The 25,944-nt window shown below is 47.1% G+C and overlaps 1 protein-coding gene across 6 annotated transcripts in view; it reads right to left on the bottom strand.

Annotated features, from left to right (window-relative positions):
• GRHL2 (grainyhead like transcription factor 2) overlaps positions 1-25,944 on the bottom strand; it is a 122,937-nt gene that overhangs the window by 33,858 nt on the left and 63,135 nt on the right. For 5 of the 6 annotated variants that reach the window (XM_024109428.3, XM_024109430.3, XM_065585967.1 and 2 more), the window contains exon 9: positions 18,065-18,223. The exons of the other annotated variant lie outside the window; for it this stretch is intronic. In XM_024109428.3, the coding sequence (XP_023965196.1) occupies positions 18,065-18,223 (159 nt within the window). The remainder of the gene's footprint in view (positions 1-18,064; positions 18,224-25,944) is intronic. 6 annotated transcript variants of the gene reach the window in all.

Genomic DNA, 25,944 nt, shown 5'->3' with positions numbered 1-25,944 from the left:
TGTTTCCCGGGCCCAGAATCGGCGTTCCATGGCTATAACCTGCCCCATTAACAGCATGATCTCCAAAGCACCGGGTCCCGCGGTTTGATAGAATTCCATGTCCATATCCTCATCACTCTCGCCGCCGCGCTGCCGTAGCCTACTCCTCGCCGCCTGGTTTTGCAAGTTCTGGTTCAGCATAAACTGCACGATAACGCGCGAGGTGTTTACAATGTTCATGACTGCTGTCTTGAGCTGAGCGGGCTCCGTGCTTGCTGTGGTATGGCATCTGCACTGTTCACCCAGGAAAAAGGCGCGAAACGGTTGTCTGCCGTTGCTTCCCTGGAGAGGGGGGAGGATATACCCAGAACCACCCGCGACAATGTTTTTGGCCCCATCAGGCATTGGGATCTCAACCCAGAATTCCAATGGGCGGGGGAGACTGCGGGAACTATGGGATAGCTATGGGATAGCTACCCACAGTGCAATGCTCCAGAAATCGACGCTAGCCCCGGTACATGAATGCACACCACCGAATTAATGTGCTTAGTGTGGCCGTATACATTCGACTTTATACAATCTGTTTCCAAAATTCGAATTCTATAAATTTGGATTAATCCCGTAGTGTAGACATACCCTTAGAGCAGAGGAGAATTGCTGTGGAAGGTAATTGATTCAATATTACAACCACTTTTTATGCTGTCATTAACAGCACAAAGTTGCAAAAGTACAACTGGTGCATTAATGACTGAAATACAGTCTCCATATTGCTGCTGAAAAGCTACATAGCTCTTATCATGTCTGTCTGTTGATCTGCTTTCTTTAACAGCAGCACTTTCCTGTAAAAATTGGCCATATAAGCACACTGAAAATGAGTGGTAGCAGAGAACACAGCAATTCGCCTATATAGATTCAAAATGGCCCCTATGTTTTCCACTCAGTTGACTATTAAAATAGATCTTCTCTCCACACTCACTGCAAGTGGAAGACCTATGGAGGAGCCATAGAGTGCTCACTGGCTCTCAAGTGGCTCCTTCTTCACAGTTCCACCACTACTATTACTGAATGGACAAATGGTATAACGAAGATGGGAAAATGTTCCAGACATAAAGTAGGGGGCTAAAACAGTTGTATAGCTCAGTTCCACTGTAACATTACAATCCAACTGAAAACGGCACAGCAGATTCTGAACAGATATAAATCCAGAGTAACTCCATTGATTTCATTGGAATCTGGCCGTGCACTTTCAAATTCTGCACTGACAACATCAACAGGCTAAAACACAACACTATCTCTTTTAATTCAGCATGAAAACATTTTCTCAATATGCTTTGTCCACTTGCCAAATTTGAAGCCAATTATTTTTAAAAGTTAGAGGTGCTTTTCCCTCCATTATCCTGATTGATATTTCTCACACTACGAGCAACATTCATTTTAGTGCTTTCCTTTAATATTTTCTGAAAGGTCTGAGCCTGGGAAGACTTTGCCTTTAAGCCAAATGTTAGTGGTGTCAAGATAAGACATCCAAACTTTCAAGGACAGAGACAGTTTCAGAACAGGCATCTCTTCTGTATAGCTTGCATTGATTTGGTGCCATTCAGCTACATGGCACCAAATGTGCTTTACAAATACATTGACTTCATTAGAAGTTTAGGGCACTCAGTACTTTGCAGTAAGGTTTGAGCCAACACTCACAGAAAGAAATTGAAAGATTCCTATTGACTTCAGTGAGCATTGGATAGGGCCTAGGAACTTAGCACCTTGCAGGATTGAGCCAACAAGAGTAACTTTGCCTACCACTGAAATGAACCAGCTATTTAACAGCACATCATTGGGTACAATTCTCAATTGCTTTGCACCTTGCATTGTCACTTACATGCATGCAAAATGAATGTAAAAACTAACTACTATTCTGATTTATTAGCATTCTGCACTCATTTAGCAGAAGTGGCATTGATGAGACAGAGTGCAAAGCAGTGGTGAATCAGATCTGTTCTGCTTGTCTTTGCTTTAGATTAGGAGTAGGCAACCTTTCAGAAGTGGTGTGCCGAGTCTTCATTTATTCACGCTAATTTAAGTTTTCGCGTGCCGGTAATACATTTTAACGTTTTTAGAAGGTCTCTTTCTATAAGTCTATATTATATAACTAAACTATTGTATGTAAAGTAAACAAGGCTTTCAAAATGTTTAAGAAGCTTCATTTAAAATTAAATTAAAATGCTGATCTTACGCCACCAGCCTGCTCAGCTCGCTGCCAGCCTGGGGTTCTGTTCAGCTAAGCCGGCAGCGGGCTGAATAGGGCCTGAGGCCAAGCTTCTGCCTCCTGCCCCCGCAGGGGAGAGCAGTGGGCGGGGGGGCTGAGTGGGGCTGGGGGCCGGGACCGCGTCAGGGAGCTGCGTGCCTCTCAAAATTGGCTCGCGTGCCATGTTTGGCACGTGTGCCGTAGGTTGCCGACCCCTGCTTTAGATGCTGAGACAATGAGCCAGGCTGGAGTTTTAGCAGAGCATACGGTTCCTGATGGTGGACTTCTGTGGCTGAATCTTCTAATATTGATATTTGATAAACCAGAGCTTCCTGTAGTGGAAACAGTCCTCAGCACAGAAATGCTGGGCTAAAAACCAGACAAATCAAATAAATGAATGTGCATCCCTTACTAGACATATTTTCTCCCTCTACTGCTAGCTGGATGAACTGTTATAATTCCAAAAGGCAACAACACAGGCTGGATTATTTCCACCATGCTCTCTCCCTTCTTTGGTCCTGAAGCATAACGTCTGTTCCAAAACTCCATTTGGGGGAAGTCAGGATCCATCTGTGACTTCGGAGCTTTTGGCTTATAGACCTTTATTTCTTAGTAATATTAATGCTGTTGGCCTTTTTCTCTGAATGGATTCACCCAGACAAGCATAGTGCCATAGTTTTATAGGGCAGCAACATGCTCATTACTTCTTCTGTTATTTATTAATAGCGCCCTACCAAATTTGCGGCCTGAAAAACGTGTCATGGACTGTGAAATCTGGTCTCCTGCCATGAAATCTGGTCTTTTGTGTGCTTTTACCCTATACTATACAGATTTCATGTGGGAGACCAGCGTTTCTCAAATTGGAGGCCCTGACCCAAAAGGGAGTTGCAGGGGGATCACAAGGTTATTTTAGGTAGGGTTACCATTCGTCCGGATTTACCCGGACATGTCCTCCTTTTTGTGCTAAAAATAGCGTCCGGGGGGAATTTGTAAAGCACTCACAATGTCCGGGATTTCCCCCCTCCCCCGGCAGAGCAGAGCGAGCAGCTGGGAGGGCTGCAGGAAAGTCCCGGGCTGGATTCCGGAGCAGCTGTAGAGGAGCCAGATCCGCCCTGCATTCTGAGCCGGCAGCTCTCCCCTGCAGCCCGGTCCGGCAGCACTGTGCAGGGCCAGGGACCGGGTTTTGTTGTGCTGGGGAGCGCAGTCACGTGTCCGGCTCGGCTCGCACAGAGCCCAACACCCTGTTCTGAGCAGCAGGGTAAGGGGGCCAGGGGGCAGGAAGGTTCTGGAGGGGGCAGTCAAGAAACGGGGGGGGCTTTTTGGGGGGAGTGGAGAAAGTTTTGGGCAGTCAGGGTACAGGTAGGGGGTAGGGTCCTGGGGGGCAGTTGGGGGGGTCTTAGGAGGGGGCAGTTAGGGGACAAGGAACAGGGAGTCTTAGGTAGGGGGTGGGGTTCTGGAGGGCAGTTAGGAGCAGGGGTCCCAGGAGGGGGCAGTCAGGGGACAAGGAGCGGGGGGGTGGGGGGCTGGGAGTTCGGGGGGGGAGCTGTCAGGGGGCAGGAGTGGGGAGAGGGATCGGAGCAGTCAGGGGACAGGGAGCAGAGGGGTTTAGATGGGTTGGGAGTTCTGGGGGGGGCTGTCAGGGGGCAGGAGTGCGGAGAGGGATCGGAGCAGTCAGGGGACGGGGAGCAGAGGGGTTTAGATGGGTTGCGAGTTCTGGGGGGGGCTGTCAGGGGGCAGGAGTGCGGAGAGGGATTGGAGCAGTCAGGGGACAGGGAGCAGAGGGGTTTAGATGGGTTGGGAGTTCTGGGGGGGGCTGTCAGGAGGCAGGAGTGCGGAGAGGGATCGGAGCAGTCAGGGGACAGGGAGCAGAGGGGTTTAGATGGGTTGGGAGTTCTTGGGAGGGCTGTCAGGGGGTGGAGAGTGGTTGGATGGGGCGTGGGAGTCCCAGGGGTCTGTCTGGGGGTGGGGGGGGTGGATAAGGGTTGGGGCAGTCAGGGGACAAGAGGCAGGGAGGCTTAGATAGGGAGTGGAGTCCTGGGGGGCAGTTAGGGGCAGGGGTCCCAGGAGGGGGCAGTCAGGGGACAAGGAACGGGGGGAGGGTTGGGGGTTCTGGGGGGGCGGGAAGTGGGAGGGGCTGGGGCGGGGCTCCTCCCGTCCTCTTTTTTGCTTGCTGAAATATGGTAACCCTATTTTAGGGGGTTGCGGTATTGCCACCCTTACTTCTGTACTGCATCCAGAGCTGGGCAGCCGGAGAGCAGCAGCTGTTTGCCGAGTGCCCAGCTCTGAAGGAAGCATCCCACCAGTAGCAGCGCAGAAGTAAGGGTGTCAATACCATACCATGCCATCCTTACTTCTGCGCTGCTGCTGACGGCGACTCTGCCTTCAGAGCTGGGCTCCTGGCCAGCAGCTGCTGTTCTCCAGCTGCCTAGCTCTGAAGGCAGCACTGCCGCCAGCAGCAGCGCAGAAGTAAGGGTAGCAGTACTGCAATGCCCCCTAAAACCTTGCAACCCCTCTCTCCCCCCAAAACTCCTTTTTGGGTCAAGACCCCTACAATTACAACACTATGAAATTTCAGATTTAAATAGCTGAAATCATGAAATTTATGATTTTTAAAATCCTCTGACCATGAAATTGAACAAAATGGACCTAGTTATTAATAATACTGGCAAATCCCAATATGTGAAATTCAGATTATCTGAAATGTATGTCTGCCCCCCAAAATCTGAAATTCATAAAAGGTTCTATCCTGCAAGGTACTGAGCACTCTGGCCCCGATCCAGCAAAGTACTTAAAATTGTAACCTGCTGGGCAATACTCCCATAGAATATGAGGATTGGATGGGACCTCAGGAGGTCATCTAGTCCAACTCCCTGCTCAAAGCAGGGCCAATCCCCAGACAGATTTTTACCCCAGTTCCCTAAATGGCCCCCTCAAGGATTGAACCCACAACCCTAGGGTTAGCAGGCCAACACTCAAACTACTGAGCTATCCCTGCCTGCATGGTCACAGTTATCACCACAATGTGCTTTGCTGGACCAGGGTCAGAATGCCCAGTGCCTGACAGGATCAAGCCCACAGAAACAAAATTTCCTCTATTTAGGATTGAAGGTTGATGTACTGTAATAATGTACAAAGGAAATCCATTTCCACCCATAGCACTGGTGTCAAAGTAGAGAGCAGGGGGAAGAATAGGAACAGCAATCAATGTAAGGAATATGGTGTCAGGCCTCTTGACTTTGGAAGAAAACATCACAGGCATCGACTTTCAGCTTTCCCCAGGGGTACTCCATCCCCGCTCCACCCCAAGGCCCTGCCCCCACTCCACCCCTTCCCCCACAGCCCCACCCTCACTCTGCCTCTTCCCACCCTGCTCTGCTCCTTCCCCAAGCGTACCCTGCCCTTTCTCTGCCTCTTCCTGCCCCTTCTGAACAGCTGATTGGTGGTGGGTGGGAGGTGCTAGGGGGAGGAGGAGGAACTGATCGGCAGGGCCCACTAAACAGCTGATCGGCAGGTAGTTGGTGGATGCTGAGCACCCACTATTTTTTTCTGTGGGTGCTCCAGCCCCAGAGCACCCACAGAGTTGATGCCTATGGAAAACATAGTATTGTACTGTGAACAAAATGTCCTGAGTCAAATGCTTCTTCAACTATTTTAACAGAACTGTAACATAAAGAATCAAACCTTTCTGGAGCCCTAATTCTATCATTCTGTGTGGTAAAAGCACATTGCAATTCATGAATATAAATAGACTTGGTGGCAAGTTTCCCTGACAACCTATGTAATTTTATTAAGGCATAAAAATTACATAATTTTATGATAAGAAGGCATGAATATTCTGCATACGGTAAAGGAGCATTAAGGGTAGCAGGATTAACATGTAGGAAAATGAACTCCATAAAGGTTGCTTGGATTGTCATTGGTGGACAACACCAGGGACAGAGCATTGGAGAATATGTAGGGATCACCAGTTACGTCTTTGCCATGTTTACTATTTTACTGTTATGCTTCAAGTAAAGCACAAGCTAGATCAGGTCCTACATAATTTATATGCAAAAGAAATGCAATACTTGGTAAATAATATTGCTGTACATAAAATGTACTCTTGGATATTATTTTATTTCTTTGAGGATTCTTCTTATAGTACTTTGATACTGAGTTTCAGTTATAGTGTATTTGTTCAATTAGAAGTTTGCCTTCAAAATTAGTCACATTTATCTGTGATTTGACTAAAGCCTGGTCTACACCTAAAAACTTAGGTCAGCCTAGCTAGCTACATCACTCAGGGCTGTGAAAAATTTCACCCCCTATGACCATTATTTGGTCGACCTAACCTCCGGTGTAGATGCAGCTAGGTTGACAGAAGACTCCTTCTGTTGATCTAGCTATAGCCTCTCAGAGAGATGAATTACCTACATCAATGGAAAAAACCCTTCTGTCGATGTAGGAAGTGTTCACACTACAGCGGCAAAACTGCAGTGCCACAGCTGTGCTGTTGTAGTGGCTGTAGTGTAGACATACGCTTAGTTAATATATCAGACTTCTCTGGGCTCTGAAGAGGCATGGTAACCACCGGCAGCTATTTACAATACTGGCAGGTAAAAAACAAAGCATTTTAAAATGTTTTCTCCCCTATTTTGCAAACAACACTGTAGATCAGTAGTGGGCAACCTGCGGCCTGCGGGCCGCACGCGGTTCATCAGGGTAATCCGCTGGCGGGCTGTGAGACAGTGTTTACATTGACCGTCTACAAGCATGGCCGCCCGCAGCTCCCAGTGGCTGCAGTTCACCATTTCCAGCCAATGAGACCTGCGGGAAGTGGTGGCCAGCACGTCCCTACGGCCCCCGCTGCTTCCCGCAGCTCCCATTGGCCGGGAATGGCGAACCGTGGCCACTGGGAGCTGTGGGCGGCTGTGCCTGTGGACGATCAATGTAAACACAGTTTCGCGGCCCACCATTGGACTACCCTGATGGGCTGCATGCGCCGTGGGCCGCAGGATGCCCACCACTGCCATAGATGATTAACGTGTATTTGCGTCTCACGGTTTATGCTGGAAGGAGGATTTCACTTCGCAATTTCCCCTAATTGGACAATGAAAATAACCCAATCACTTTCTAGTCACTTTCATTTTCTGTCTATCTGCTCCCCAGATGCTGCAATGATTGTTTTGCAAATACATCAGGGGCTGTGTGTTTATCTTTTTAAAAACGGTTTTCATGGTAATTTTTTTTAATTGTGGAAAGGAACAACAAAAGGCACAAAGAAATTTCCTTTTCTTCCTTTCCAGGATCTTGGTCTATTTTGCTGTTCTGATCAGCTCATGTCCGGCTCTCCTTCTTCCTTTGTGCTCCCTGAATTTCTCTGATTGCCTCAGCAGGATGCAAAGGGCATCTGCTGCTGCTGCAATCCCCACTGAGTACTTTGGTCTGCGTTCACTCTGAAACAGTCAGTTTAAATCCTCAGGAAGGTCTGGCTGCCCAGTTGCAAGAAGCACAGAATGACCATATGTAACCCCCAAGGAGCTTACTTGGTTCCTGGGTCTGTGTGCTTGTCACTCAGGGGAGGCGCTGCCCCTGCTCAGAACGGGGGCCAAGGGCAGACTCAGAGTCTGCTGAGCAACCAAGAGGGAAAGAGACTATTTTGAACAATAGAGGCCCCTGTTGGCTCGAGGGGAGGAGGGGAGCGGTGGTAGAAGGGTGCCTGGATGGCCACCTGCGCACCTGTTCAAAGGAGGAGCAGTGTCTGAGAGAAAGCGGGAGGGGGGGTAGAGTCGAACAATTGACAAGTATAAGCCCTCGAAGAAGAGCTAGCCCAGTGGCTCTCAAACTTTTGCACTGGTGACCCCTTTCACATAGCAAGCCTCTGACTGTGACACCCCTTATAAATTCAAAACACTTTTAAATATATTTAACACCATTATAAATGCTAAAGGCAAAGCAGGATTTGGGGTGGAGGCTGACAGCTCGCGATCCCCCATGTAATAATCACACAACTCCCTGAGGGGTCCCGACCCCCAGTTTGAGAACCCCTGAGCTAGCCTGACCAACAGGAAGTGAGATACTTGCCCCTAGGAGTGTTGTGAGCAGGGAGAAGCCATTTTTGGAGGAGTCTGGAGCCAGCCACTGAAAGGGAAGGACTGGCTGCGGGGTTAGCTCCTGAGTCCCAGGCCTGCATGCAGGGTTCCCCTGAGAACTGGCTTCTGGGTACCTGGAAGCAATAGCCGTAAGCCTTGTCCTTTCCCTCGTCAAGGTAACTCCCCAGTGTATGGAATTCTGCTGGGAAAACTCCCTACCCTACCAGACTGGGTTAGCCCTCCAGCTCCTAAATACATGCAGCTACCACGTGGCAAGTACTGCTCTTGCTGCTAGTGCCAGGCTGCTGGGAGGGTATCTCAGTGCTAGGGCAGGAGATTAGAATTTGAGTTATTACAATTTGCACCTTGCGCCTTGCATCCCTTAGTGGTGAGGGGAAATCTCGGGAACAGAATCAGTCTCATTCCTGCAGGACGGGGATTCCTGACAGCAGTGATCATTAGCCCCTCTGCAGTTGCTGAGGAGTCCAGAGTCCATTCATGGAGTTGTGAGTGCACCATCTTTTAGTTAGCTAGTCCGGGAAATTGTTTGGGGGACCCCCTATCCCCTGAACTGTGTCCTCCAGCTGAGGGATAAGGGTTGGGAGATTTTATTTCCTGCTGCCTATTAAACCTGTGGAGGGACTTACCACCTTATCCCATGTGTGAATTTTGTGGGCTGTACTGAACCCAGTCAGCCAAGTTGCTTTGGGACTATAGAAGATATCATTGTTCACAGGTCATCAAGGGCCCCTACAAAGTACATGTACCAATGGGATGCTAAATTTTACTTTTGCTCTATCAGGTCATGGGACTGGGGAAATTCCTGGGTATTATCAGTGTGGGCAGCAGTGATCCTAAGAGTAGTGTTTTACCCCATTATGTTATATTTACTTCCTGTATTACTCTGTTAAATATATGTATTGTGTGTTTGTTATTTCTTGGGCGTCTCCAACTATCTGGCAAGTAAGTGGGGATTTCCCAGTGCTTAGAATTTTTCTCCCAAGCTGACCTGCTGACCTGCCAGAAAGGAGCAAGTGTGTAGGCACCACTGACTAAATTCATAGGGGAAGAAAATAAAGAAGTTACACCTTGCTGAGTAGAGGTGGGAACCAAAAGAACCCAGGCCTGTCCATCAAATCTCGTAAGGAGACTGATGCTGAAGAAGGTAACTAGGTGGATATGAGCACTACACATATATCTGTAGGAGAGAGCACAGAGGGTAGTTGATCTCCTTGCCCAACCAATACTTGGGACCTGATTCTCCTCTCACTTACAAGCATTTTACATCAGTGGAACTCAAACCGACTGTAGTGGAGTTAATCTTGATTTACACCTGCGTAACGGGGCAGAGAATCAGGCTCCGGTCTCTACACAAAATGCCAGTGAGCACTAATGGTGATGTTGAGGTTAGGGACGTGAACTCTTGCACATTAAGAACTTGACTGAGACTCCACCACATCATTTCACATAGGCCACTAAACATCCTTCAGAGAGGGATGAATCTCAGTCATTATCAGTCTTCAGGACAACCTACAGTTAAAGGGGTTTATATCCTATTCCCAATCCCCCTGAGCTCTCCAGCCCACACCTTTAGCACAGTTTTGGTGTGTGTAACACTTTAACTACCCTTGTGATGTTTTCTCCTACTTTAAGACGGTTTTGATTAAATGTCTCAGCATTCATTTCCTGCTTCCTAGCCTGGAAATGTGAAGTATCAATTAGGTGGATAGATAGTCAAAGTAATGAACATTTATAATTCAAATCTGCAGGTCACCCTTGATGAGGTTGTGCTCTAGATGTCTTTCTTTCTTTTTTAAGTCTTTTAATAGTTCAGATTTTTCTAATTGCTTTTTAAAAATGGGTAGATGAAAAACACTCATTCCTTTGATATTTACTGAGCTTTTAACAGCCAGCTGTAGCTTCAAATCTCTGTAAATATTTGACATTCAAAGTTACAATTAAAAATATAGCACTTAGGCCTTAAGATGACTTCAGCGCATACATTTACATTCATTACTTTCAACATTTTTTCTCCACTCATAAAATTGCCAGATTAGCCTTCAAAGATTTTGTTGCCAAGAGGGTGCTAGAAGGAGGGGGAAATGTGAGAGGGAGGTAGTGGAAAAAAGGAGAGGGAGTGGTATAGTGATCTGAGGAATGCCTCTAACCTTTCTGCCCCCATCTGTAAAATGGGAATCAGAATTCTGAGTAACATTTTCAAAAGCACCTAAATGATTTAGTTGCCTGAGACCCATTGACTTTCAATGGTGCGTGGGTGCCTAAGTCACTTAGGACAGGATTCACAAAGGTATTTAGGCACTCAACTGCCAGACTTAGGTGCTCACATCTCAGGTTTGTTCAGATGCCTAAATTCCAGTTTGAGGCTCCACTATAATCCACAAAACTCCAGCTGAACCCTGTAAGCACCTAAATTCACTTGGCACCTAAGTTTTCAGGGTAAAAGTTCCCTCTGAGCCTAAGTTTCTGTCTCTTTGCATGTGCACTGCTGCCTCCCTCTAAGGGTTCAGATGCCAGTCTCCTGCCTCAGCCTCAGAGCAATTCATGAACGAGGGGAAGATAGGTGTTCACCTGCCTAAGTTGCGTGCAGGGTCTGATCCAGTAGGCAGCCTCTGAACAGGGGCAGGGCTGGCCTTACCATGAGGCGAACTGAGGTGGCCGCCTCAGGTGCCAGACTGTGTGTGTGTGTGGGGTGGGGGTGGGGGATGGCGCCACTAGGACCCAGAGTGTAGAAAATTGTGTCTGCTGCTGGTGCATATGTATTCTCTCTGCTCTAGATGCACAGAGATGGTCGAGTGCTGTGCTGGAGGAAGGAGGGCACAAGAGACATAACAGGCAGGCAGGAGAAAAGGTGAGAGGGAATAACAGAAAGCAGCAGGAGCTGCAGGGAGAGAGAGGAGGAGGAGCCTCTTATGTACCTCTCTAGCACCCCCAGGAGCCTGGACTGATTAACACCAGCTTCTCAGGGAGCTTCCTGTTTCCTGCCGCTTCCCTGAACCCACTTGAGGAGAACAGGCAGTCAACTGAAGTAGTAGGAGCCAGTTAGACCCTTAAGACACTGATATCCTCCCTCATTCAGGCCCTGCTACCAGCCTGCTTATTTGTCCCCTTCAATTGAGTGTTGAGAGCCACTATAGCTGGCACAGAACAGCAGTCATGAGTGAAAGAAGAAAACGCCCCTCTGGGGCAGCATTCAGAAAAAGAAAGAAAACAAAGGAAGCTTGTCTATCTAAGCAGGAAGGAGCTTTCCTGAGATACATGGACACAAATGTTCACGGTGAGCCTTTTGGCCCCAGTGAGGATGTGAGTGGTGAGGAGATGCCTGATCTTCTAGTTAGTCAGAGTGCAGGTGACCTGGCAGCTACTGCAGCATCCATATCTCCATCTCAAATAGATGTAACCATGCACATTCCTGAAGAAAAGTGTAGATCAGAGAAGAGTGTGGTGGAGGCGCAAGAAACAGCTGCTGCTGAGTTTAGTTCCTTAAGTCTAGATGATCCAGGACTGTGGACCCACTTCAGCAGTAGCCTGAGGGACTTCCTTGTACTGCATGGGCCACAGCAAGTGAAAAACTTCATGTTCCCCAAACACAATGAAAATAGTTTCCATCCAACACATTACTGGCTTGAAATCCCCAATGGTGACAAACTGGAGAGGCCATGGCTTATGTACTCAAAAACCCAGAACGCTGCATACTGTTTTTGTTGCAAACTCTTCCAGTCTAATGTTCCAGCCACAGTGGGTTCTACAGGAACAAAGGGCTGGAAAAATCTGGCTAGAAATCTGGCACGCCATGAGAAGGCAGCAAATCACCAGAGAGCATTCATTGGGTGGAAAGAGCTTGAGATGAGACTACCGTTAAAGGCCACCATAGATGATCAGCATCAAGAGAAGATTGCATCAGAGTCTCTTTACTGGCAAAATGTTCTGAAAAGGCTCATTGCTATTGTGAGAATGCTTGCTACCCAAAACCTAGCACTGTGTGGTACTTCAGATCAGCTGTATGTGCCAAACAATGGAAACTTCCTTAAAATTGTGGAGCTGATGGCTGAGTTTTATGCTGTACTCCAGGAGCATCTAAGAAGAGTCACCACCCAAGAAATGTACACACATCGCTACCCTGGAAAAAAAATTCAAAATGAGATCATACAGTTACTGGCAACAAAAGTCAAAAAGAAGATTGTGGCAGATCTGAAGTCAGCAAGATATTACTCTGTTATTCTGGACTGCACACCTGACATCAGCCATACGGAACAAATGACTTTAATGGTGCGTTTTGTAACAACAACAGAATCTAGTGAAAATGCCCCTGCAATGGTGACTGTCAGAGAGCATTTTCTAGAATTTATTGACACTGATGATACTACAAGAGCTGGTATGACAAATGTGCTTCTTAAAAAGCTGGAAGATATGGGAATTGCGAAAACTGACATGAGAGGTCAGGGCTACGATAATGGTGCCAACATGAGAGGAAAGAACAGAGGAGTGCAGACATGGATCTGAGAGTTAAACCCTCGAGCTTTTTTTGTCCCATGCAGTTCTCATTCATTGAACTTGGTGGTCAGTGATGCAGCATCAGCTTCTAGTGAGGATCGCTGAATTTTTTAATGTAATTCAAACCCTCTATGTATTTTTCTCTGCTTCAACTCATCGATGGCAAATTTTGAAGCAACATCTGGGAACATCCTATCTGACACTGAAACCACTGAGTGCCACACGATGGGAAAGTCGAGTGGAGGCGATAAAGCCAAATTGGGAAGATAGATGATGCCATACTTGCCATTATGAAGAATAATGCTATGACAGGAACTGTTTGTGGGAGAACAGTGGCAGAGGGAAATGGAATCACCAGAAACATACATAACTTCAAATTCTGTGTAGCTTAGTGTTGTAGCATGACATAGTGTTTGAAATAAATGTTGTAAGCAAGAGACTCTAAGGTGTTGATCTTGATATATCTGGAGCAATGGAACAACTGGACAAAACGAAGTCATACCTACAGTCTTACCAGTCAGATGAGGGATTTCAAAACATTCTAAAGAGTGCACAGAAGTTGGCAGAGGAACTTCACACTGAAGCTATTTTCCCACCCATTCAAGAATACAAGAGTCACCGAAGAAGAAGACATTTTGATTACGAGGCATGGGATAATCCCATAAGAGACCCCAAACAACAATTCAAAGTTGAATTCTTTAACCAGGGGCTAGATTGTGCAATACAGTCAGTTGAAGTACATTTCATGCAGCTCAAGGAACACAGCTGTATATTTGGGATGTTGTATGATATTCCAAAACTCCTCACAATACCTGAAGAAGACAAATGCAAAGTGCTCCACTTAGGAAGGAAAAATCAATTTCACACATACAGAATGGGAAAAGACTGTCTAAGAAGGAGTACGGCAGAAAGGGATCTAGGGGTTATAGTGGACCACAAGCTAAATATGAGTCAACAGTGTGATGCTGTTGCAAAAAAAGCAAACATGATTCTGGGATGTATTAACAGGTGTGTTGTGAGCAAGACACGAGAAGTCATTCTTCCGCTCTACTCTGCTCTGGTTAGGCCTCAGCTGGAGTATTGTGTCCAGTTCTGGGCGCCGCATTTTAAAAAAGATGTGGAGAAATTGGAAAGGGTCCAAAGAAGAGCAACAAGAATGATTAAAGGTCTTGAGAACATGACCTATGAAGGAAGGCTGAAAGAATTGGGTTTGTTTAGTTTGGAAAAGAGAAGAAAGAGAGGGGACATGATAGCAGTTTTCAGGTATCTAAAAGGGTGTCATAAGGAGGAGGGAGAGAACTTGTTCAACTTAGCCTCTAAGGATAGAACCAGAAACAATGGGTTTAAACTGCAGCAAGGGAGGTCTAGGTTGGACATTAGGAAAAAGTTCCTAACTGTCAGGGTGGTTAAACACTGGAACAAATTGCCTAGGGAGGTTGTGGAATCTCCGTCTCTGGAGATATTTAAGAGTAGGTTAGATAAATGTCTATCAGGGATGGTCTAGACAGTATTTGGTCCTGCCATGCGGGCAGGGGACTGGACTCGATGACCTCTCAAGGTCCCTTCCAGTCCTAGAATCTATGAATCTATGAATCTAAGACCTACACCAGTAATGCAGGGCACTAGAGACAGTGTTGACACATGATAACATGTGCGATATTGATGCGAGTGATTTAGGTGATGAACTGAAAGCCCTTTCAAGATACATTTCATCAGGATCAACTCCAAAGGCTGTTCTGGAATACATGTGCACAAATAAGATGACCACCCTCTTTCCAAATGCTTTTGTTGCTCTGCACATATTTCTAACACTTCCTGTAACAGTTGCCGGTGGAGAACGCAGCTTCTCCAAGCTGAAGTTAATAAAAACACATCTACGCTCCACAATGACACAGGAGAGGCTGGTCGGCCTTGCAACCATCTCAATAGAGCATGAGCTGACCCAGACTGTGGACCTTCAGGAAGCAGTTAAAATCTTTGCAACCAAGAAGGCATGGAAAGCACCACTTTGATTATTCAAACAGATAAAAATGCCAGTGTTTACTATGCAGACAAGAGAAGTTACATTTGCTGTTCAGGCGTTTGAAAGTTAAGTATTACTTAAAATTTTTGAACAAGGCATTTTAAGTTGTTAGTTCTCCTTTATTGGGGTAGTTAGCAGAGCAGTACCATGAGAGGAGCAGAACAGGAAGAAGGCAGAATTGAGACCTTTCAAAGTTTTGGCCCAAGCGAGGAGGTATGGGGGTATCATTTGAGCTCCCCGCCTCAGGTGCCAAAATGTTGTGGGCCGGCCCTGAGCAGGGGCGTGCAGAAGTGGGGGCAAGCAGGTAATTGTCAGGGACACAGAACTCCTCCAGCCAAAGGGCCACAGTGTGGGGAAGGAGCAAGCTCTTCCAGGCCCTGGGGTTGTGGTGGAGGGAGGAGAGTGAGCTCCTTCTGGCCCTGGTAGGGGATGGGGTGAAGCGAGCTCCTCCCAACCCTGGGGCCGCATTGGGAGCTGACAGCTCCTCCAACCCTGGGCCTTGGTGGGGGCACAGAACGTGCCCCTCCTAAAGGGGTAAAATTTAAATTCCTGCACACACCCCTGCCTCTGAGTACACCCACTGGATCAGGGCCCATTCAAAATCTGGCTGGAGAAGGTGTCCATCTGATAACTTTTAGCTCAGTGGTTAGAGCACTCACCTGGGATGTGAAAGATCAGGTTTAATTCCCCCTCTCTGCCAGAGGTGGAGAAAGGATTTGAACAAAGGTCTCCCACCATTCAGGAGAGTGCACTAACCACTGAGCTATAGAGAATTCTGATATGGGTATCCCTCAGTCTCTCCTGTTGAAGTTGTTCCTTTCTGGATGGACTCATAGACTTTAAGGCCAGAAGGGCCCATTGTCATCATCCAATCTGAGCTCCTGCACATCCCAGGCCTCAGAACCTCACCCACCCACTCCTGTGATAGACCTAAAACCACTGGTTGAGTTACTGAAGTCCTCAAATCATGATTTAAAGACTTCAAGTTACAGAGAATCCACCATTTACTCTGGTTTATACCAGCAAGTGGCTCATGCTGCAAGGCTCGGCTTAGGGTTGCCAACTTTCTAACTGCACAAAACTGAACACCCCTGCCCACCCCACCCCTTCCCCGAGGTTTTGCCCCTTCTCTGAGGCCCTGCCCCCTACTCACTCCAGCCCCCATCCCTCCGTCCTCATTCACTTTCACTGGGATGAGACGGGGGTTGGGGTGTAGGAGGGGGTGAGGGCTCCATCTGAGGGTACTGGCTCTGGGGTGGGGCCAGAAATGAGGGGTTCAAGGACGGGAGGGGGCTCCGGGCTGGGGCAGGGAGTTGGGGTACGGGAGGGGATGAGGGCTCCAGCTGGGGGTGTGGGCTCGGGGGTGGGGCCAGAAATGAGGGGTTATGGGTATGGGCTCTGGTCTGGGGCAAGAAGTTGGGGTGTAGGAGGGGGTGAGGGCTCTGGCTGGGGGTGCAGGCTCTGGGGTGGAGTGGGGAATGAGGGGTTTGGGATGCAGGAGGGGGCTCCATGCTGGGGCCAAGGGGTTTGGAGTGCGGGAGGGGATGCGGGCTGCAGGCTCTGGAAGGGAGTTTGGTTGCGGGAGGGGGTTCTAACCTAGGGCAGGGATTTCAAGGTGCGGGCTTCGGCCGGGCAGTGCTTACCTCAGGTGGCTCCCGGTCGGGGGTGCAGCGGGGCTAAGGCAGGCTCCCTGCCTGCCCTGGCTCCACGCTACTCCCGGAAGCGGCCGGCATATCTGACCCCTAGGCAGAGATGCGGCCAGGCAGCTCTGCGCAGTGTGTGCTGCCTGTGCCTGCAGACACCGCCATCGCAGTTCCCATTGGCCGTGGTTCCTGGCCAATGGGAGCTGCGGAGCCTGCACTGGGGGCGGAGGCAGCATGCGGAGCTTCCCTGATTGCCCCTGCCTTAGCCCCGCTGCGCCACCAACTGGACTTCTAACACCCTGGTCAGCGGTGCTGACTGGAGCCACCAGCGTCCCTTTTCAACTGGGTGTTCCAGTCGAAAACCAGATGTCTGGCAACCCTACTCGGGCTGCGGAGATATTTAATTGCGATGTAGACATTCAGGCTCAGGCTGAAGCCTGACCTCTGGAACCTTCCCACCTTGCAGGGCTCCAGCCCAAGACCAAACGTCTACAACCCCTTAGCCAAGTCCTGCAAGCCCGAGTCAGCTGGCACAGGCAGCTCTGGGTTTTTAATTGCCGTTGACACATACCCTAAGGGGCACTACCAATAGAACTACAACTAAGATGGCTACCAGAATCCCCTGACCTTATTTCCAGCATGCCTGGAATTAGGGGTGGAGGCAAAAGAAACTAAAAATATCTGCTATGGCCAGTTAGGGAAGCTTCTTCATGGGGTAATCTGGACAAGCAGTCCACTGGACCAGTGACAAGCCAGGCTTGAACAGCTTCCAGCAAGTGAACTGGGTAAGGGACAAACTGATGAAGGAAGGTGGTTTAGGGGTTTTTGTTGAGTTTTGGAGCTGGGAGAGTGAATGCAGCTCAGGGAGTTCCTGCTGAATTCTCCCTTCCCTCGAAGGGCATTTGCATGCTCTGAGACTTTAGCTGCCTGGATCAAGCAGCAGCAGCACTACGGTGAAAAACATCCAGACAGAGTGACAGCTACTGCCAGCCAACCAAGACCCTAGGAGAATTTCAGACCAGGAAACCAGTGAGCCTGGCTGGAATCAGGAGAGGACCTTGCCCAACAAGGGATGAGGTAAAAGTCTCCATCTTGGCACATGCAGCCTTGGCTAAACTTGCTAAGGTGCCAGGGAGAGAGGTGTGGTTGGAGGAGTTTGTGAGTATAAGGAGGCGGAAAATTGGCTTATTTATGTTTATTAGTTAACCTTAATCCCTTCCTTCCCCAGATCCTATGTTCCTGTTCCCAGTAAAGTCCCCCTCCCTTTGTTACACTGTTATTTTTGAAGGGGTGTTTCTGCGCTGGTATTATTTACCTTATTGTCCCCTGTGTCCTGGGATTTACACTCCTTTCCAGATTGTAGGGTTATCATTGATTTTTCAAGGGACTGCACCCCTGTATATAGGGCACAGTGAGGAGTTACTTTGTGTGGAGGCTCCATGCACCAAGAAAAAATAAAAGAACCCAGGCCCCAACCCATATGAGGAGAGGGGAGAAGCCACTCCAAATATTGGTGATAGCAAGCACCTCAGAGAGAAAAAGGAGACCTTGGATATGGGCTCCCTCCATCTTTCACAATGTTATCTTCACTCACTTTGTCACAGAAGACCTTGATCTGGCAGTAGGCCCGGTGGATGGGTTTATTGCTGCGATTATTGTAGCTGTATGTGTCTATTTGAATCATCAAAGGAAGCCCCTTCACTCCTTTTTGTGAGGAGAAATCCGTGCTCAGGCAATTCACCGTGATGAAAATCTGAAGCAGAGAGATGGAGATCAGAAGTTACCTTAAAATGCTGTGCAAACTGTTATTCTGAAATTGCTACTAAATGTAGGACACTTGGGACCTATGGAAATGTCTGGCAAAGATTAAAGCCAGGGTCATCTCATTTAAAAAACACTTGGGACAAACTCCTCATAAATATCTGTGAAGCTGCCTCATTCTCCTTCTTCAGATCCTTTCTTAGCACTCTTCTTTGCCATGAAGTTTACATAAAACTTGAGAACAGTTAGGCAGCTGGTGTGCTGATGAATATTGTCTTATTGTGTCCTTGTATTCCCTTGTTCTGTCTACCTATATCCACCTGCTATCTCTTGCCTTATGCTTAGATTGTAAGATCTTTGGGGAGGGACCATTTTTTTGTTCTGTTTTGGACAGCAACTAGCACAGTGCAGTCCTGGTCTATGACTGGTATTCCTAAGTGCTATCACAATACAAATAATAAATTATTAGTTTTGCTCTGAAATACTGGTTTCTCCCAATCCAGAATACCCGACATGGGATTTTAAAGATGAAAATGTGATACTAAAAATCCAGTTGCTTTTAGTTATTTCCCATTGAAGTACCTGTGCATCATATATTCGTTTGTGCTGATTTCGTTTTAACTTGATTAGATTTATCTCTTTCCCACAGATGAAAACTAAGCACTTTATACTAAGAGGATACAAAGGAAAACTGCCAGTACAAATTGCCTAAGTTATGGCAATGAAACCTTATGGAGTAAAATTTACTGACTCCTAGAGGAAGAACTTTGATGATCTCCATAGCGAGCCCAAAGTCCTGCTCATCTGCAAGGACACAAGCTGTTGCTGTGGGACTTTGAGGGTGCAGAGCAGAGACTTGTAGGAGGTGGAAATCCACAGGGTGGTATAAGAATTAGAGACATCACGGAATTGCAGAGGCCTCTCCCCACCCACAAAAGGAAAGATTTTTGTTTAGCAGGGAACATTAAAGTCCAGCCCCTCATATCTCTGTGCTAGCTTGCATCCAGAGAAAAGAGCAGTGCTGGTGTCGCTTTGGGGGAGGGGCACTTTACTCTAACTGCAGGAGTTAATATTACCGCAAGGTAGTTTATGATGGAGTTGGCACAGCTTGTTTGCCTGACTGAGCTAATGGCACAGCAGCATTTCTGCACTTGATTGTATCACACTGCTGCATTTACAAATCAAGTAGTTGAACTTTAACTGAAATGAGGGGAAGGCATCAGGGAAGGGCCCTAGCTGAAACTGATTTTGAAACTGATAGTGTTATTTTGCTTCAGTTTAAAGCCCAGCCTGTCTAGTTCCCTAGGTTAGGGGTGGACATTGGTGCAAATTTCTTGGAAACACAGGGGGCCTTACGCTCATTTATCTTAAGTCTCTGTTACACTGTTCTGACAGTGCCTTAAAGAGAACGTAAACACCACTTTACATAGGGTTACCATATTTCAACAATCAAAAAAGAGGACATGGGGTGCCGCCCTAGCCCCGCCCCCTCCCACTTCCCGCTCCCCTCAGAATCCCCCTACCCCCTCCCTGTCCCCCCCACCCTAACTGCCCCCAGGACCCCACCCCCTATCTAAGTCTCCCTGCTCCCTGTCCCCTGACTGCCCCAACCGCTCTCTACACCCCCTTCTCCTGACAGCCCCCCCCAAACCCCCGACCAATCTAACCCCCCCGTTCCCTGTCCCTTGCCTGCCCCAACCGCTCTCTACACCCCCTTCTCCTGACAGCCCACCCAGAACCCCCGACCAATCTAACCCCCCGTTCCCTGTCCCTTGCCTGCCCCCCCACCAGGCCGAGGGAGAGCTGCGGGCTCCACATGCAGCCAAACAAATAAGGCGCTGCTCTGCGGGGGAGGAGGGAGCGGGGAAGGGGGAGGGACTCTGGCTGCTAGAGGCCCCAGTGGCTGCGAGCGGCTTTCAATCAGGCACAGCCGTCCAATCAGCCACACTGCAATCTGCATGAGGGGAAGGGGGAAATCCCGGACATTTCTACCTTATTAGAAATCCCCCCCGGACAGCCATTTAAAGCTAAAAAAGCCGGACATGTCCGGGGAAACCCGGACGGATGGTAACCCTAACTTTACATTGTTAGAGCATGGTGAAGGGCCTTAAAAGGTCAGAATCTGGTCCTGCTATATTTTAGTCTATATTTTTGCACCAGAAAGAACTAAACGCAACATCAAAAATGTGAGTGGAAACCCATGCCACATTTGCACTTCATGTTTGCTCAACAGGTTGCTGAGGCGCTCTGAATCACACCATGTGCTCACATAAGACATAAAGCACTGCCCCCATCTTATCCAATTCCATGCACTGTGTATTCTCTCTGGTCTACATTTCTGGAGGTAGGAGAAATAGTAAGAGATATCAGAGAAGATAAACTGTTGCAGCTGTTAGCCTTTCTTTTTTCTGAAACTTTACAAAGGTCCCTGCTACAGAGACAGATATCAATTAATGAAAATAATAGACGCAATAAAATTCAATATCCTAATCTTGCATAGTGATATTTCATCACTCCAATGGTCAATGGTTGTACATTCATGGCACACATATGAAGGTGAGGACTGGCATACTGTGCTTAATTTCTCATTTGTACCATGTGGATAGATAGGTGGATTAGAATTAACACAGATCATTGATTTTCAGAAGGGTTTTATGTCTCAGAACACTTTTCTATTAGCTTCCCTTTAAAGCAGGCTTTTGATCTGGAAAAGCAATTTACAATGTGGTAGGGTGGGAAGACTATACACCTTCTTGGAGTTTATTTTCTTTTCTTATTTTGCATCATTGAAGATGACAAGGTGCTCCGTTGGAGTTTGCCTCTGGAAGACTTGTCTGACCAGTCATTAATTATTTGAATGCTGAGGGGGGACCTTACATTATTTCTCAGCGCATTTTAAATTTTCACAGAGTTTTTGACTCCAGTGATCGGCCCTAGACAGGATGGCACTTAGATACCACGGTGAATGATGCTCTAGGAATAGATCAGTAGATAGGCAGGCAGCAGAGAGCACAACGAGAAATCGAACTACCACATGCAGCAGGACTAGAAATTGAAACATGGACTATTTTGCTCCAGACAGTAGAATTGCTCTTCGCAAACAAATTATTCTACAGCAGATGCCTTTTCTGTTACATATGTTCTATGAAATCATAAAGGATGAACCGTACTCCAGTCTTTCCACTTGTCCTATTGATAACTATGAATTCAGCTTCTAGCTTTGATCCCTTCTTAAAGTGCATTACACACCATCCCATATATGTTGTTCCTCAGAACAGAGGAAGACAAGTTTGGAATTTGGTATGAGAGGAAAAGCAACAACATGGAAAAAGAATCTGCTGAACCTCTTCTGTTTGATCACCCAGTCTGTAATCCTCTACAGTACCATCTTTCTCCCTTATAGCCTCCTCTGACATCCTAAATTGTTACTCTCCTTTCCCCTCTAGAAGAATTTAGCACTGGCCATAATAGTTATTGTAGCATATCTCTGCAGTGAAAGGAACCCAACTAACCTAGTGAAGATTCTCCTTTCCCTTCCTAATATTGACCCAATGTTCATCTCCCCACTCCCTGAGGCAATGACTGAGGAAATGTGGACTATTCTGACCAACAGTAATTTCAGTTGCCCCTTCAAGTGGGGTCCACATTTCCCTGTATAACACTCATGTAAACCTTACTCTTGTCTGAGGCTGAGAGTGCAAACAGCCTCTTCTGAGGTAGCAGAACACACATCACAACTAGCCATAAAACGGTGCAAAAGATTAACTCATACCAGGCTCCCAGGACCATTCTTCCTAACACACTGACAGTCAGGAATCAGGAGAAACAAGAGTGTCACATTCAAAGATACTTTTTGGTCCCAGAGCCTTCTTGCCCTGGCCTCCTCCATGGTAGAGTCATATGGTTGGACAACATAGACTTGGAAAAAGCTGTAATAGCAGTACTGCTGTTTTTCCTAAGGTCCTGTCTAATATTCCATATACAACCGTATTTGGGATTCTGATTACAGGCACTTGTCCCCCAATTCATTTACAAATCCGACTCCAATATGTAGTGTAGACTGGACCTTAACTATGTTTTGCAACCAGGAAAGAGCCTTGATTGTATCTTTAGTATAGAGAGAACTTTAGCTAGGGTTCCGCTGGATGTGAGGAACACGTTTGAGCAATGTGATGGTATTTCATCCATCTGCTCACCTGAGCTACTGGGGGATCAAGTACACTTTGACAATGAAAAATTAAACTGGAGAAACGTTTGATGCATGAGAAGCTGACAGAACTGGCCTAAAACAAATAAGAAACTGAGGCCAGCCTAGATTGTTTCATATGGGGAACCTATAGCCAAAATCTCTACCTCTTTTCAGGGAGGAGTTCCTCTCTTGTGCAACAATTATAAGGATTACTTATCATTTGATAACAATGGCAGGGTAATTAGTGCTGTACAAGACAAAAAACACAGCTACCTGCCAGGAGAGAATGCAAGGCTCAGGGATTCATTTCTCCTTTATCATTTAATCCAGCCAACATGACTCCTACCTCAATCTCCTGTTTTATACATTGTAAAGGTCTTTAGTCATTAAATCTGTAACATATAAACCTTTTATTACTGTTTGCATTTCTTGTTTTCATCACCTTAAAAAGAACTGATAGGAATTTTTCATAACAAAAAATTAAAAACTGTGCAACCATTTCCCCATATATCGCTGCCAATATATGGAGTCTATATCCAGAGCGCTGCTCTTTAGAGGACTGATCAGGCTTCAGCTTTTGAAACACCACATTCCATACTGTGACACCAAAGAGTTAAACTACATGTCTGTTCACTGAAAAAAAAAATCAATCCCATCATCCCTTTTATATTACCATAAGTGCAGCTTTATAGTTTTTCTTGCTGTGCATTACCTTCTAAATCCTATACAAAGGTAAGGCCTTTGATTTAGTTCAAGACCAATGTCTCCAGAGAATGTTTACATTTCTCTTTTGAAGCTTCCTTAACCCACACCACACCCCAGCAACTACATAAAAATGCCATTTGCCCTTAATCCCAGCTGCATATTTACTGAACCATTTGTATACAATGAAATTTCAACCTGGCTTGCTACCACAAGCTGTTTTATTATCCTCTTTATACATATACAGAGGGATGATTTATTAAACCTGGCTCCAAGCCTAATACTACAGAAGTTCTGGTACCAGTCCTCAAATACAAAATGTCTATTCCTTCCAGCTTTAAATTTAAAAAAAGAGTTTGAAAAAGACTAATCTTTGGGGAAGGGACTTCTTTTTGTTCTGTGTTTGTGCAGCCCCTAGCACAATGGGGTCCTGGTCCAGGCCTGGGGCTCCTAGGTGCTACAGTAATACAAAATAATAATAATAATTAACCATTAATAATTAATTTCTTCCCCAGTGAAATGGAATTTGATGTAGCTTTAGCAAGGATATGAATGGGTAAGGCCATCACAAATCCTATACTGCTCACAAGATAAACAAAAGACATTGTCTATATTGAGTATACATAGGTCACCACAGTGCAACCACCTCAACCCAATCTACATGCTGCTTTGCATCTGCATTAAAGTGATATTTTTCTTCATGAACTATGCACTGAATTGGTGCCTTGACTTTCATATAAAATAATCACTGGAAGTAAATTGCCTGTGTGCACGGTTTTTTCACCATGGAGAAAGCTCAGATGTAACTCAGTCCTAACTGTTTAAATTTGTTTTCTATTAATCATGCTCATGGCACCAATTTATTTTCAGCTACATCTTAAGAGTTTGTGCAGCTTACGAAAAAATGAAGCTAGTCTGGTCTCTGGTCTGGTTATTAATTACTTTCCCCAAAAGTTCAAATTTTATCATGAGTCAAACTGAAAATGTAACTATTACCAGGAAAAAAAAGGGTTATGTTGTCACCAAAGTTCCACTAGATCTTTGTTATCCAACCAAGCTGTGACTTCAGCACATCTATAATCAGGGCCGGCTCTGGCTTTTTTACCACCCCAAGCAAAAAAAAAAACCGCGCGGGGCGGCCGGAGCCAGGGTGCAGGGGGACTCCCTGCGCTGCAGACGTGCCCCGGACAGCAGAGTGCGCACCCCGGCTAGCGGGGGAGAGGGGGAGGGAGCAGGGGGAGAGAGAGAAGGGGGGCGGCCAGGGCTTCCTTCAGCGGGGCGCTCGCCACGCGGCCTCTCCCGCAGCGCCGCCTGCTGGAAGGGCTCTGCGCTGGTCCGGTCGGCAGGCAGGGAAGGACGCGGGCTGCCCTGCCGGGCTTGCTGCAGACCTGGCACCGGCTGGGGCAGACGGGGCGTGCAGCCCGCTCCCAGCAGGGCGCTCCCCTCCTCCGCGCCGCCGCCCCCTACAGGGCCGCCAGAGCGGCGAACCAAAAAGAAAAAAAACCTGCGGGGCGGTCGGAGCGGCGAAGCAAAAAAAAAAAAAGGATTGGAGGGAAGCCGCCCCTTAGAATCTGTCGCCCCAAGCATGAGCTTGCTCGGCTGGTGCCTGGAGCCGGCCCTGTCTATAGTACAGCAGAACAGACACTGCAGAAATGTTAGCTTTTTATAGTCACACAGCCACTCCATGCTTAGTTTTTTGTTTTCCATCTTCCTTTACCAACATTAAAGGCTGCCTTCATGTTAAACTAGGTGAGAAACCAGCTCATCACCTTGCTCTTAAATATAGATATTCTCTGCATAAAGGGCAAGTGGGGGAATGAAAGTGAGATGGGTTACTCGCCAGATAAAATCCTTTTTTCCCTTTCTAGTGACACTCCCTTAATACCTACAGTGTCTTTTTTCTGAGGAAGCTGGAGATGAGGCTTAACATGACTGGAAATCTCTTCTTCTGACTCCCCTGGGCCCCAGATTTAGCCAATAAATCCCATGGATTTAGCCTAAATAGGTAAGAAAAGTCCCCATCGAGAAGGAGGAGGAAGTGTGTGCTGACTGAGGACCTACTCCTCCTCTCACTCAACCGAGTAAGACAGTTGCTGTTGACTTCAGTGGCAGTAGGATAGAGTCCTGAAGGATCTTAATTGGCAAAAGAAAAGGATTCTTCTGACATGGAGCCGGATCCAAAGCCCACTAAAGTTCGTGGACAGACGCCCACTGAATTCAGTGTGCTATATATCGGGTTCATGGAGAATGATTCCTCTCCCTCTTCCAACCTACACTAAGGAACAGTGGGAAAATCAAGGATTACAGCAAGATGAGCTGGCTTTATTGAAGCTGTAATTCTCTTATAACCGAGGAGATAAAAGAGGTCTCTGTTTGAATTCTTTGTGTGTGTGTTTGTTCCTTTTACATCAGACCGAACTGATAGTCTGTGTGAAAGTTTTGGACAGCCTTCCCTTGCTGATGCCCAGATCTTGATGCCCTTACTCAGGCTGAGTAGTATCTTTCTCCTCAAATTGTTCCACTCAGGTGGAATATGGGAGGGAGGATCTGGCCCTAAATCAGCTGCCCACCAGGTGGAGCAGGCAATGATGGAGAAAGGAAAGATCTAACTCTGGAGATAGGGCATGTCTGAGCCTGGCTGAGTACATACCCACTGGTTTCAGGCTGGTTTGTACTTGGCACGGCTCAGCTGTGCCTGCGCTTCTGCTACCAGCGGTACCGCAGCTGCACTGCTGTTTATACTCACGCTAGCTTGCTGAGAGCTAGAGCGAGCATGTGTATACAAGCAAGGGAATCACACCCCTAGCTCATAGTGTGTGTGT

Source organism: Chrysemys picta, chromosome 2 (genome assembly GCF_011386835.1).
Source record: "Chrysemys picta bellii isolate R12L10 chromosome 2, ASM1138683v2, whole genome shotgun sequence".
Lineage (NCBI taxonomy): Eukaryota > Metazoa > Chordata > Testudines > Emydidae > Chrysemys > Chrysemys picta.
This window is presented reverse-complemented; position numbering and strand designations above follow the sequence as displayed.